Source organism: Chenopodium quinoa, unplaced genomic scaffold (assembly GCF_001683475.1).
Source record: "Chenopodium quinoa cultivar QQ74 unplaced genomic scaffold, ASM168347v1, whole genome shotgun sequence".
Lineage (NCBI taxonomy): Eukaryota > Viridiplantae > Streptophyta > Magnoliopsida > Caryophyllales > Amaranthaceae > Chenopodium > Chenopodium quinoa.
Window position 1 is genome coordinate 2,638,114 of NW_018744662.1, and position 14,754 is coordinate 2,652,867.

The 14,754-nt window shown below is 33.8% G+C and overlaps 2 protein-coding genes and 1 pseudogene across 2 annotated transcripts; 2 read left to right on the forward strand and 1 right to left on the reverse strand.

Moving 5' to 3' along the window:
* Nucleotides 1–288: 288 nt before the first annotated feature.
* On the forward strand, nucleotides 289–1,878 carry LOC110701817 (annotated as a pseudogene).
* Nucleotides 1,879–3,619: 1,741 nt separating this feature from the next.
* LOC110702038 (NADH dehydrogenase [ubiquinone] 1 beta subcomplex subunit 2-like) lies at nucleotides 3,620–7,333 on the forward strand. Its single transcript, XM_021879678.1, has 4 exons — nucleotides 3,620–3,808; nucleotides 6,094–6,139; nucleotides 6,278–6,345; nucleotides 7,054–7,333. Exons 1-3 carry the CDS (start codon nucleotides 3,702–3,704, stop codon nucleotides 6,332–6,334), a joined length of 210 nt encoding a protein of 69 aa, XP_021735370.1. The 5' UTR covers nucleotides 3,620–3,701; the 3' UTR covers nucleotides 6,335–6,345; nucleotides 7,054–7,333.
* A 4,330-nt stretch (nucleotides 7,334–11,663) lies between these two features.
* On the reverse strand, nucleotides 11,664–13,531 carry LOC110702039 (zinc finger BED domain-containing protein RICESLEEPER 2-like). The gene is made up of 2 exons (XM_021879679.1): nucleotides 12,852–13,531; nucleotides 11,664–12,661 (listed from the first exon to the last, which is right to left on the reverse strand). Exons 1-2 carry the CDS (start codon nucleotides 13,241–13,243, stop codon nucleotides 12,004–12,006), a joined length of 1,050 nt encoding a protein of 349 aa, XP_021735371.1. The 5' UTR covers nucleotides 13,244–13,531; the 3' UTR covers nucleotides 11,664–12,003.
* Between the last annotated feature and the right edge of the window lie 1,223 nt (nucleotides 13,532–14,754).

Sequence of the window (14,754 nt, forward strand, 5' to 3'; positions counted from 1 at the left end):
TCTAAATTTTATGATTAATAATAACCAACCATCAATGTCTTTAATCAACCGATTAATTTGAATTCATATATAAAGATGATGCTTTTACAAGATAATTAGTTGTAAATATTAAGCCTTAAACTTTACAGAAGCTAAAATTCCTCTTAAGGTATACTTTAAAGTTGTTAAATTTATTTAATTCAATATTGTTTATATCCTATATAATCTAATGTATGTTCTTGTTGTATAACCTGTAAATCTGTATTCTGCTGATATTTTATAATCGATTATTGATTGAAACCTGATCCAATGGAGCGCGAAGATGCAGTAATTGATCGTGAGGAAGAGGTTATGGCTCCTCTCTTGGTCGTCGTCTCTGTGGATGATATAGTAGAGAAAAGTCTAGGACGTTTAAATTGGATACAAATCATACAAGCAATCCTAGCATCTCTACCGCCTTTTTTTGACAGCCAGCAAACGTACATGAGCAACTTCGCTCATGTTCAACCAAATTGGCACTGCACATATACAACATATAACAATGCTTCTTGTATCTCTAATAAGTCTAACATATGCACCCTTTCGAGGAACGAGTGGGGTTGGGATACAGGCAATGTGCACACTTCGATCATGTCAGAGTGGGATCTCGAGTGTGCTAGCTCCTTCATCACCGGCCTCCCAACGACTTGTTACTTTGTAGGATGTCTATTAGGTGGGTTGTTGTTAGCTACTCTTGGTGATTCATCGCTTGGGCGAAAGAACCTTCTTTGCATTTCATCTTTGGTAATGTCCTTAGCAGCACTTGCCTCTGCATTTTCTCCCAACATTTGGGTGTATTCTGTTTTTCGATTCTTGAGTGGGGCGGGTCGTACTCCTCTTGCAATCTGTGCATTGGTTTTGTTGACGGAAAGAGTTGGGAAAAGATGGCGGTCACAAGTAGCTATGGTAGGATCATCCATTTTTCACTAGGAATATTGGCATTGACTGGTATTGCCTACTTAAATCGCGGTTCTTCTTGGAGAACTCTGTATTTATGGACTTCAATTCCCGGAATTTTGTGTTCCATTTTGTGTTATTTCTTCCTTTTTGAGTCCCCTAGATGGTTGTTCATGCAAGAACGATCTATCGAATCTATTGCCATCCTACGAAAACTAGGATCTATAGGTCCAATTGGTCACGATTACATGACCTTGCTCATGACCAAACTCGACACACAACCAAACGTTACTAGAATTAGTACTAGTACATTTGCAGCCCTTAAGATTCTAGTTAAGAAAAGATGGGCTGTACAACGATTGTTAGCGTCTATGCTCTTAGCATTTGGCATCGGTCTTATGTACTTTGGCATGTTTTTAGGAGTTGGTAACTTCGGGTTTAACATCTACTTAACCTCGACGTTCAGTGCATTATTGTCCTTGGCCTCGTATCTACTCACTTTCCTGTTTTGGATCCAAAGATGCAACAGACGGACCTCGTTGCTCGGGTTTTGTGCAATTAGCGGAGTAACAAGCATACTTTTCTCTATAGTAGGCCAAAATAAAGGTGATCATAATTTTTCATGAAGGTATATATGTTGGACTAGAACTAGTGTCACTATTTTGTGCATGTATGGCGTACAACCTCGTGTTGATGTATACGGTAGAGTTGTTTCCTACTTGTGTAAGAAACTCGGCCTCATCACTAGTAAGGCAAGCGATGATCCTTGGCTCGGTTTTCGACCCCGTGTTGATTCTCCTAGGGAGGCAAAATATGGATTATAGCTATGGGGTGTTCCGAGTCACAGTACTTCTTTGTGGGTTCTTAGTTCTTTGCTTGCCTGAAACAAGAGGCAAGGCCCTTTGTGATACAATGGAGGAACAAGAGTTTATGGATAACAACTGTAGCAAGTCTATAATTTGATTTGAATTGATTTTTGACTTTTGAGAATATCATTCATTTATTTTCTCAATTACGTATACATTGTAAGTTGAATTGGATACTACGAACGAAGTACTAGTTTTTGTTCTACTTGTCTATCTTATTCAGATCATGTGATCAAAGTTTGACTATAATTTATGATTTTTATAAAAGGAAAAAAATATAATTCTTTGTGGTTTTCTTCATATCATTTCAATATCTTTGGCACAAACAATAATTCAGTCATAAACTCATAAGTCATAATAGAGCTCAATTGTGAACCCTTCACCAACCCAATCCCCCCTAACGTCATTAAACTATTGTGTATCCCGGGCGATGCACCGGATTTTACTTTGAATATTAACAAATATTATTTGACCTATAATAAATAAACTATATACAGTAATTAAAATAAAATTGAACAACATTTACTATGTAGCTATATAAGCCAAATTGATGTTTAATACAAAGTATTTAGTATATTTTAATTGAATTTGAAACATCATTAAAAGATAGCAAAGATGGTTAGAACATTACATTATTTCTTATTGATCTTGTGTTCAAACCTAATAAACATTTTTATTGCATTAAAACATGTTTATAGTATGATGGATGATTTGACATACTTCCATATAATACTTGTGAAAGGTGATGTGGCATATATCAAATACATGTGAAGGGTGCCACGTGACACATATTCCGTTTTAGGAACGCTTTTTAATACATAAGTATAGATTGTCGGCTTGATTTTGATACTCTCAACTCACACATAGGTTACTTTCCTAAAACGCTCCCTCACATGTGAGACACTTTTAACCAAATTTAAAGGGGACTCCATCCCATAAATATATGACAATAGTAGGAGTAATTCATTAGTGTTACAAAATTTGTAACTCTTTCTTCTTTTATAATGTGGAACACTCAACTCTCGGAGAAGAAGCAACTTGTAGTCAAACTTTAACAATTTGAATAACATCCACCCTATTTGATACTTGTCAACCAATTATGATTAAATTTCTTGAACCCAATATTCAAAACAAAAAATAAACCCTATTCAATGTAAACCGATACAGTCTAATTCAACTCAATCGATTTTCTTTGTCTAACTTCAAACTAAATTTTCATACATAAGTCGTAATATTGCTACCATTTCTTAGTTGTTGACTTGTTTCTAGGTACAATTAAAGCAATACATATTAAACTATTAAAGGATATATTTTTAATCATTCGCTCGTATGAGTGTATAAAAATGAGTAAAAAAAGTCTACAATCGAACGACAAAAACAGCTTTGTAGACGTGTCTAGAAATGTCAAATCAAATGTGTAATTCAGGTTAGATAAAGTCAAATCATATCGAGTTTGATTCCTACAATGCAGGTGTATCATGCACCGATATACATTAAACGTATAATCATATCTATTCAAGTCACTTCGGGTATAATCGAATTATTTTCAAATCACAATGGACTAGGGATGGCAATTCAGGTTAGCAGGTCGGGTTCGGGTCGATTTCGGGTTATGTTTAGGAACAAATCAAAAAAATTGTGTAAAACTTAATATTATTACGAAATATGAAATTTTAGTAAAATCGAGTCGAATTCGGGTTGTTCAGATCGGGTCGGGTATCTCTCAATAACTTTGGGTCGGGTCAGGATTGCCAGCCCTACAATGGACCATCCAAGTACTCTATTGCCAAATATGCCAAGTAATTTGAGGCCCAATATAACACATTTTCCACAACAATATGGATCATTTTGATTTCTGCAATTTCTGCATTTGGTTCAAGTTTAGAGAGAAAAAGAGAGCAAATTTAAGAGAGAGAAAACATGGGAGGTGGACATGGAGGTCATGGAACAACCTACAAGGGGATGACTCTTCACGCTCCCAAACGATGGCATTCCGTCACCGGCAAGGGAATGTGCGCCATTATGTGGTAATCTTTCTCTCTCCTCCATTTTTTCTTGATTCAATTTTATTCTAATCAAAACCCTAATCGATTCGAACAAATTCTTCATATATTGTCTTCATTAATGGAGGGTCTAATTCAGTAATAACTGATCGATTTCACATTTTTGATTTTTTTTATGTGGGCTTTGCATTTTCTGGGGATTTTAGATATTGGGGGATTGATGTGATTTCGATCGTGCAATTGATTAGGGTTTGAAGTCGGAAAGTTTGGGGCTTTGATGATTTGAGTTTTAATTTATTAGATGTTTATTGTTGGTAGTCTTGGTACCCAATGTAAGAGTGATTAGGATTATGGAATTTGTAATTAATTTGGGGAGGTACTTTGATACTCGTATGATTCTGGAACTGATCAGCGCAGAACCTTGCTCGAAGATGAATTGTGTGGAATCTCGCTCGAAGATGACTAGTGTAAAATCTCGCTCGAGGATGAGTTATTGCCTTATTGGATTATACTGGAACTGAGTAACTTATTTATTGATATAGTTAAGTAGCCCTTTTAGTTAAAGTTGCGTGAGAGGCTCTTAATGATCTTTGCCGGCATTGCCACATAGACCTGCTGCCTGATAACACTTAAGTATTCTGAGTAGGAACAATGTTCTGGATTTTGTATGTCCTTGCCTGTGTGCTTATTGTTGTACCTGTTTAAAACCTGGGCAACACAATCCAAAAAGAGCTGAGTAGAAAATTTTGCATCCTAGCTTATCTTTGAATCAAATTCAGTATTATGTGCGCATTTGCTCAAGGATTTTGTAAATAGAAATAATTTTGAGGAAATTGAGTGGATGGAGATGGTTAGCTGCGTAGGGAAACATAGGTAGATCCTCATTGCTTGTCATGTGAAGCCCAACAAGCTCATTTCCTCCCACTGCCTTTAGCTATTTCCGTGCTCCAATCCTCCTACTCTTGTTTGACAAATTTTATAATGTTCAAGTCAGTTGGTAGTTATATGACTTATATCTGTGAGATACAGAAATAGCATAAGAAAATAACATAAACTCTCCATGGAGTTCAATGCAAGAATTTCATGTCAACATTTCTGCATAATACTGGTAATTTGCATGAAATTATTGTACTTTATAAATACTTTGCTCTAGGAGTCCAGGGTGATATAAACGGAAATAATTTTGAACAAAATGTGACGAGGAAGATGATCAGCTGTATAGTGAATGTAGGTAAACTGTAGAACCCAATCACTTAGCCCAACAAGCTCATTTCCCCCCATCCCTGCAGTAAGAAGAAGAAGAGTCTGCATATTTAAAAAGGAAATGCTGGTATTCTCATTGTGTAGCTATGCTCTTGAGATTTTGAAGTTCTTGATGATATATTGGTTAGGCCTGAGTTCTTGCTGTCCTATTTCATGAGCTAAAGTCATTATTTATTAAGGACCTTATCTTTTCCTTGTTGATTAACTAGATTGAGGAAATAGTTGGAATTGACTGATATCAATCTTTTTTGGAGAAAAGATGCGTATCTCAATTTATCTGGTTCTAAATTTATCTTTCAGGTCTGAAGTTTCGAATAGTGACTTGTTATCGTGTGATACTTGGGTTCATATAATGATCGAGTTTTGTAAATATGAGGCAGACTGGTTTTTGATAGTTGATGCTTGAAATTTTTTTAAGTTAATTGCTGCTCAAACACAATCTAGAAGTTGAGGAGTGAGGACAGTTGAATACTTGAATGAGACTTGTGAGCTTGTGACATGAGAAACTTTTGTACAATTAATGGTCAACTTAGTAATTAACTTCAAGTATTTCTCATGATTATCTTTTTGTATATGGGTGACACTACCAAGTGTATAATCAGGGTGTGCCTTCTTCCTCTCTCCTCCATATTCTGCTACTGGAAATTCCTCTTGAGTTAACCATCTCCTTTAAAATTTTCTAAGGGGCTCCTGCAAACCTATGTCGTCCTAACATAATTGTCCATGACTGTTCAATATTCTTAAATTATTTTTGGCAGTGTAAAGAGTTACATATGTCATTTCTTAGTCTTCTAGTTTTGCACTCTAGAGATGGTGCCAATTGTCATCTTCTTTGTTTGACTTGGCTGCACTCTTTTTGATCAATTCTAAATATATTCTTGGGTGCATATGCTTTTGATATCTGTTTGGATAACGTTTAAATATTTGTTTGAAAGAAAATTTTGATCAATTCGGACACCAATGCACCTAAAATGTCACCTTCGTCCATTAATTGTTTCCCAGATGATTAAAATTTCTTTTAAAAGCTAAGATATTTAAATTTTCAGGTTTTGGGTTCTTTACAGAGCTAGGCAAGATGGTCCAGTTGTATTGGTGAGCTCCACTTCAACCGTTTTTTTTTTTTCTTCTTTTTTATTTTTTTAATCATGGAGCTGAATTTCCCTCTTTAAGGTGCTTTACAAAGCTTTCTTACACTCGCTTTTACATTGATGCCTTGTGCGCTTGTTTTAGGGTTGGAGACATCCCTGGGATGGGCATGATGATCATGGACATGGAGATGGACATTAGCCAGATTTCTGGTATTTCATCAAACCTTGTGATTTCCTATGGTGATTTGATATGTTAGATTACATGATTTAAAATTTTATTTTGAAAGACCAGTAGTTATATTATCAGAATTAGCATCAATTGTGACTAAGTTGTTTAAATTTACAACTATTATTGTATCTTAGAATTTTCATCCAACTAATTTTTTCCTCTTATCAAATCATTGTAATTTGAACCGGACTTGTGAAGTAAATAATACATGTAGATGATAAACACACCTTTTCAATAGCTAGCTCACTTGAACTATACAACTAGTTACTCCCTCCATCCCAAGATTCTTCCATTTTCCAGTTTGATTTATGAAGCACATATTGTATACTCTGATTGTTGTATTCTATCCACACCATATTAGAAGGTTAATTGGGGAAAGGTTGTAATTGCAGATTTTGGAACCCGTCATCTTCTTCAACTCAGCCTTATTGCTGGATGTTGTTCTCTATTTAGTTCTAATTATGATCTAGTATTAGCTGATTTAGAAATGGAATCAGAGTGCTGCACTGCTGATTTTGTAGGGTGAATATAGAAATTAGTAAGCTGCCCATAGATCATAAAATGAAGTAATTGAGATACCATGATTTTTTAGCAGCTCTAAGGATCCACATATAGTGAAGTGAAGGTGTGCCTTTTTTCTGTCTGAAGGAAATGAATCTCACCTGCTTCTCATATTTGTTTGATTTCAGGGCAGCTAAGTTAAGAGCTTGAGCTGATTGGTGAAAAGATTTGCTGTTCAACCTTATTGTGAATGCAACATCGGACCTCTGAGTAATTTCTGTTCAATAATGTAATCTTGATATTTGCTGTATTATTGTATTACAATCTGGTGTCGCTGTTTTTAATTTAGTTTTGGCAGCATGTTTGGTTTATTTTTAATATGTATGGTTTGGCGAAACACTGCTTTCAATCAATTGCATGTTTTCCAGGGTTGCTTTCTAGCAAGTAAATCAGGACCTGGCTTCTGAAGTTTTAAATGTCTTTAATCTTTTGCAGTGTGTTTGGATTTGACAGTCGAAGGGTTTGGCACATACGTCATTCCTGTTTTATGTGTTAAAATCCTTTTCTGTAGCCAGTGGCTGAAGTGGTAGGGCACACAAAACTTTTATCAAGGTTTTAAAACTTAAAAAAATAAAATAAAATAAAATAAAAATCAAGACACATCTACGCACCGCAATAGAACATTAAGTGAAAAATGAATAAATAAAAGGAAATTAAGCCAGAAAAAAAAATTACAAAAAAATAAAAAATAAATTGAATGTTAGCTGCGTACTGCAATAGGACATTAACCGGACTTAAAAAGATATAATGAATGTTGAGTGTCTGTAGCCGTACTGGATCCAACCATCTAGCCACTGAATAGCTCCTTTCACCCTTGTTATAGTCACCACCACCTTTAACATCTCTTTCCGACCACTTGTAGTCTTGTAGACACCAAATAAGTAGGCAGGTCTCATGTAAGATTTTGCGAGACTTGAGAATCTTTTAAGGGCAATTAGCTTATCTCTATAAAATAGTAACAATACTAACAAATACAAGGTTATCACTTTCAATAAATGTAGGTTTAAAGTTAAAATAAAGGGATAGTAATAACCATTACAAATTTACAAGGAAGAATAGCCTCTCCTCAAGGGTATATACATGTCAAGATTAAAAGCCTTATTCTAATGAGTGCATGGATGTAATAATATCTTATGTTATGTTTGCTAATGGAAAATTATTACTGGATTAAATGAATAAGCCATCAAAATTTTATTTCATAAATAGGAGGAAAAAGACCAATTATCCCATATAGGGAGTTATAGACTCTTTCAAAGGTTTCAAAGAAATACTCGAGGACTATCCAAAAAGTACGCCTGGTTGAACATGGAAGTGACATAAACTACATAGTAAAAGTAAAAATTGGTTTACCGCTGGAAACTTGAAAAAAGTGAGTATCGCATAACTTGAAACTCGTGGAACCAACTCAAATACATGAAATACAAAATATGTTTCTAATTGATTATTTCCTCTTGGTTTAGTCAAAATAGGGTGGATTTAAACATGTGACCTATCTTACAAACTTGACTAAAACCTCATTGGTAAAAAAAATAATAAATAAATAAATTAATCGAGGGTACTAGCTACTCCGCCTTGATAATTATGTATGGACAATAAAAAAAAAAACCTATATGGTGCAAGAACATTCTATACAAGTTATGTACCAAGATTTAACTATCTAGTGATTTCATAATCAATAAAATAAAATCACAAGTGTACGCTAAAAACCTTAAAAACGTGAGATACAAATATACTCTCTTCCACCCCCACAATAACTCTATATAATGGAGGGCCTCTTTATGGTTTCAGATAATTCAATTGAAACAAGTTATCACTTTCTCTTTTTAAATTGCGGATACAAAAATATTATAAAAAAAATATATATATTACTACCATTATGCAAGGTAATACATATACATGTAATAATTTATAATTATATTATCGAAATAATTAGGTCGATATGATAACAAAATTATAGATAAGACTTCATGTATTTCAAAGATATATAATCAATTTAAAACTCACTCTTACGTTGACTATTGATTTTTTGTCTGGTTATCGTTTTCCATTATCCTTCTACTGTTAAATGATTGTCCGCCCGAAATCGAGTAAATCTTTGTTGAATCAAACGACAAGTATTAACAAAGGATGATGCGTACAAGTATTACTTCAAAAATAACATATAATAACATGGTATAAAAATTCACTTGTTGTAACTTAAACATTACACAATATTTCTATCATGATCGATCCTTCATGCCACATTTATCATGGCGTTGTCTTAGCTAGACTAAGAAAGCAACTCTTGATCATACTTGTATATCTTTTTCTAATGTTTAATATTATATCTATTAATAACTAAAATTATTTTTAATGAATTGCAATTAGTTTGTTGAATTTAAATTTTTGTTTTTAAAGTTATTAAAACCCCTTTACTTGTTTACTTTGTGTCTACGTTATTAGTCAAACACTATTATCTTTCTTTTTCTATATTAAAATTCATGGTTTGACAATAGTAAGATTAAACTAGAAAAAATAAAGAAATTTTACAAATTTCTGTATTTATGATATTATGAAGTACGTTTATATATAGCACCTTTTGTGAGTTATATTGATATAGGTTTGAAATTTGCTAGTTTTTAAACTTGGTCCTCTATGGTTATTCAAAAAGAATTGAAATTTGTTAGTTTGGTTATTTAGATCGTTGAATTTAATTTTTTTTGTGTACATACATTAAAGAGCATACAATATAATGTAAAGAACGTATATTTCCAACTCAAATAATATAATGATCAAACTCAAAGAATATATTATGCTCGCGTTCTTTATAAATATCTATAATGTTTTTTTTTCGCCCATGAAAAATTGTCTAATATTTTTTCCGAATGTACCATGGACATGGTGCAACCGGGTGTATTATAGATTATTAACTAATTCTTTGCCTGAGCGTTGCTCGGATATTCACAAGAAAAAAATTATTTTTATAAATTACTATAATCAAATTATTATAGATTAGATATAGTAATGTATATAGTACTTATCTCTAATTTTAGTTTTTTTTTTTACATCTTATGAATTTGAAACTGAGTTAAAATCCTTGTTTAAAGTAGAAAACGAATAATACATTTTATATGGTAACGATTAAAGATTTAAGGGAATATACAAAAAAAAATATTTTATTTATTTAAGTTGTTATTATTGCTCTATTTTTGGATTGCATATCCTTTTTTTTTAATCACCTATGTTCTTAGTTTTTATGAACAAAAAAATGAAAAAAAGGTTTTGGCAGGAAATTTTCTAATAGAAACACAACACCTGTACTTTGGGGATAAGACTTAGGATTGTTTTAGTATATTCGTATTGATTTAACACGTGTGTCTAAATGGAACGTGTCGGATTATTTTAGTATATTAGTATTGATTTAACACGTGTGCCTAAGAGCATGCACAATGGTGAAGAAAAATAAAATTCCTCACCACTCTCTCTCTAACTTTCCCTCTCCTCCACATCAGATTTTTTGTGAGGAAATTTTTTTTATCCCATCAATGAAAAAACCAAAAACTCTCTTACCAATCTCTCTCTTACTTTTAACCATACCCATCTTTCTTTCTTTCTCTCTCTAACATAATTTATTAAAAAAAAAAAGAAAAAAAAGGAAAAAAAAGACATAAACGTAAGAATTAGAGAGATTGGGGCCGCGTGAATATTTTTGTGAATAAGTTCACAGTGTGAACTTTTTTACAAAAGTTCATGAAGTTTTTGGTAAAAAAATTACCATTGGGATAAAATTTACCCCAAAATATTTCTTCATGCAACGAATTTTATCACCATTGGGAAAGCTCTAAATGAAACGTGTCAGCCAAATAAAAACGGAAGAAGTGAGTATCATTTTGGAGGGAGAAATCACACATAGGGATGTCAACGGGGCGGGGCGGGGCGGATTTTGGCATTCCCATCCCCATCCCCGCCTCACATTTTCATCCCCATCCCCATCCCCATCCCCATCGCGGGTCTAAAAATTATCCCCATCCCCGCCCCGGCGGGTCCTACTCCAAAACCACCCCCGCCCCATCCCCGTCCCCGCCCCGTCCCCGCCCCATCCCCGCTAATTCCCCGCCCCATACCCGTCAATTTAGTATTAAAATCCTGCATATTATATAACTAAAAATTAATAGTACATAAGAGGAAAAAAAAACAGTAACTCCAAATTGTCCACAGTACAAATATTATAAATACTACAAGTTTACAAATATTCAAATACATAAGAAGAAATTCATTAGGCCTTGAATTATTCGGTGCAAAGTCCACTTGTTCCAGAATCGATATCACATGTTTCAAATCCTTCCTCTAATTCTCCCACTAATTTAGCATATTTATCATCCTTAAAATCTCCACAATCTGCAAATACAATGTTAATTAATTAAAATAAATAAATAAATAATATTATTAATTAAATAAAATGTTATATTAGCTATTTACCTTTAAAAGCAGCCCATATCCAATTTTGAGTACACATCAAAGCTTCGACAGCTTCCGGTAAAAGCCGACTACGATAAGGACTAAGAACCCGACCACTTGTGCTAAATGCGGACTCTGATGCAACAGTAGAAACAGGAATGCTCAATATATCTCGTGCTATTTGCTGAAGAATGGGATATGTGCCTCCATTTGTCTTCCACCAGTTAAGAATATCAAAATCTTGGACTAGAGGCACATTAGCAGCATCTAAATACTTATCCAATTCTGAAATTTCATGACTTGAGTCCTTATCTTGTTGCAAAAATTCTGCAAATTCTTGCATAAAGGTCTCCTCATTGGATTTGCTACTACTATCCAAATCAAAAGCTTGTTGGCTGCTACTACCTTGAGTTTTACCCATCTTAGACCCATACTCATCAACCAATCTTCGTAGAAGATCACTAATTCTACCAACCTCAATTTCAAAGTCATGCTCCTCAAAATTTTTTGCAAAATAAAAGCGAATAAGAGCCATTTTGTATCTAGGATCTAGTATTGTTGCCACTCCCATTAAACCATTCACACTAGCCCAATACTTGTTATATTTTTGTAACATAATGTCGGCCATTTTCCTTACATAATCATGAGGAGATAAAAAGCCAACCAGAAATAGCAATTCTCAAAGCACAAATTTTAGGAAAATAAAGATTGGCCGTAGGGTAATTTGTTCCTGAAAAATTAAGGGTAGTTATACTAAACACTTCCAAATGTTCACATATTTTCTCAACTTTTTCCCAATCTTCAGGGGTCGGTGGATTCTTATATAAATTATTACGAGCACTTAAAACAACAAACACTTCTTTATAACTAGTAGCAATAGAAAGCATTTCATAAGTAGAATTCCATCGGGTTTTGCAATCAAGTGCTAACTTTCTACTACACTCAGGAGCTATTTGCTTAGCCACTTGTTCAAACCTTTGTACTCTCTTATCAGAAGCAGTCCAAAACACAACACTATCCCTGATTCTTTGAACACCATTTGATACCACAGCACTTAAACCATCTTGAACAATCAAATTTAATATGTGAGCACAACAACGCATATGAAAAAAATCACCTCGCAATAAAAGTGAGTCATATGGAAACACTCCTTTCAAAATTTCCATCATTGCATCATTAGTTGAACAATTATCCACGGTTATAGAAGACAACCTAAGATCAAGATTCCATGATTGAATGCTTTCTTTCAAAGCATCAGCAAGAACCTCAGCAGTATGAGGGGCGGGGACATATAAAAACCTACCAAAACCAATGAAAATAACATATATTATTTGTCTATTCAATACTATTGTGGATATATGGGCTCATTATTATCATCTATCATCATAACTTATAATTCTTATAATTGTAAATTTCACACAAAAAACTATAGCAATACAAAGACAACCAAAAAAAAAAAAAAAAATCATAAGTAACCAGAAAACGATACCTTATGATCCGACTTTGCAACTTCCATGTATTATCAATAAAATGTGAGGTGACCGCCATATTACCTTTTCTCTGGTTGTCAGCTGTCCACATGTCAGTAGTTAAGGCAATCTTACCCTTTGCTTTCCTCAACAAGGTTGCAACATTATCCTTCTCAAGCTCATATCTTTTCATAATATCTTTTCTAGTTGTGTTGCGAGACGACACTTTAAATCCAGGTTGGAGTGTCTTGCTATATTTTCTAAAACCAATATGCTCAACCATGCTAATTGGATACTCATGCAAAATAATCATCTCTGCCAAGTCTCTTCTTCCATCTTCTTGGTGGAATTCATAAGGAGCCAATGTCATCGTGTCATTCTTATCATTCAAGTTTTTTTTTGTACCAAACATTCTTGTTTGTCGAAGATCTTGACATACTCTCTCTGGACATATTTTTATATGATCTTTCAAATGAGTAGTTCCTGCTTTTGACCCACCAGCAAGTAGCTTAGAGCAATGGTTGCACTCAGCTTTTATCACATCACCAACTCTCTTTCTCTTAAAGTCAGACCACACTGCCGAAGTATGCCTACTAGTAATTGGTAGGAGAGAAGGATCGGAATTAGTCTCCAGAGGAATATCATCATCATCTAATGCAATTGGAGTATTACTAGCTGAAGTGGGAACACTAGCATTATTCTCATTTTTTTGATGTCATTCTCCCCTATAAAAATTAAATAAAGACAATTAATGCACTAGACATATTGACTGCAGTATTGAACACATTTAATATCTCAGAAACAACAATAATAATAGCAATGCACAATAGCACATGCAGTCAGGCAGATCATGCTTCTAGCACAGCTTCTATAATTGGTGAGCCCAAACTTAAAAATAAATAAATAAATAAATAAAAAACCATTTGAAGTTTTGTTCACTACTATAAGCTTCTGCTGCACCTTAGTGTTAAAGAAGTGAGAATTATTGCAAATTGCATCAATATTTTATGTCCTATATTTTGCAATGAATTGCATGGTCATGAAACTATGAAAGTATGCATTTTCTGTCATACATATTTACAATTCAGAAAATGGTAGTCCCAAGTTACATATAATGCTGATGTATGATGCAAATTTGATTATGAAATAAATAATTTTATGGTTAAAAGACATCCAGGGAGTTGACAATTTTGTTAGATTATGAAATAAGTTTCCCCACATACTTGATACTCCCTAATCCCTATATTAATAATGTCACCCCAATAGAGATTCCTGGACCTGACAACTTTAGTTAATATAGGCTTTTGCCGACTAAATTAGGTTTATGAACAAATATGATTTATAACAAAAGAACTTCATCAAACGTTCATAGCCAAAAGGTAAAACCATAAACATTATGGGAAATCAATTACTAATTTTAAATCTTTATACAACAATATGAATAAAAATACACACACACATACTAGCAGTACAATTAATAGAAACAACATGCATTTACCTTTCGAGATGTATCAGAAAAACCTGTTTTAGGAGTAATTTCAATAGGGCTAAATGGCTAATGACAGTGGTCTGTGAAAAAAAAAAGGGAAACAAAGTTAATACAATTGAATTCAAGTAGATCAAACAAAAACGTAAAAATTTATCAAGTAAATTGACGAGAAATATACCGGGTTGAAGACGAAGATCCGATTGCACACGAGGTTGAAGAAGAAGAATCGAAGAGAGGGGTGTGAGTGTGTGACCATGCGTGGAAGTAGATTGAGAGGAGAGAGTGAGAGGAATTCTGAGAAATTAGGGTTTTTGTTTTTGAGAATGAGGGATTGAGGCATTTGAGGGTGGGCACTGGTAGTGGGCTACTAGGCTGGGTAAGTCAGTACAATTAGCACATTTTTTTTTTTTTTTATGATTTTATCGCATTAATCA

Bases quoted from the DNA above. Each gene is read 5' to 3' on its own strand.
- LOC110702038 (XM_021879678.1), top strand. From the start codon at position 3,702: ATGGGAGGTGGACATGGAGGTCATGGAACAACCTACAAGGGGATGACT. The intron at 3,809-6,093 runs GTAATCTTTCTC...TTAAATTTTCAG, and splicing joins GGAATGTGCGCCATTATGTG to GTTTTGGGTTCTTTACAGAG. The intron at 6,140-6,277 runs GTGAGCTCCACT...CGCTTGTTTTAG, and splicing joins AAGATGGTCCAGTTGTATTG to GGTTGGAGACATCCCTGGGA.
- LOC110702039 (XM_021879679.1), bottom strand. From the start codon at position 13,243: ATGTTTGGTACAAAAAAAAACTTGAATGATAAGAATGACACGATGACA. The intron at 12,662-12,851 runs GTATCGTTTTCT...TGGTTTTGGTAG, and splicing joins TTGCAAAGTCGGATCATAAG to GTTTTTATATGTCCCCGCCC.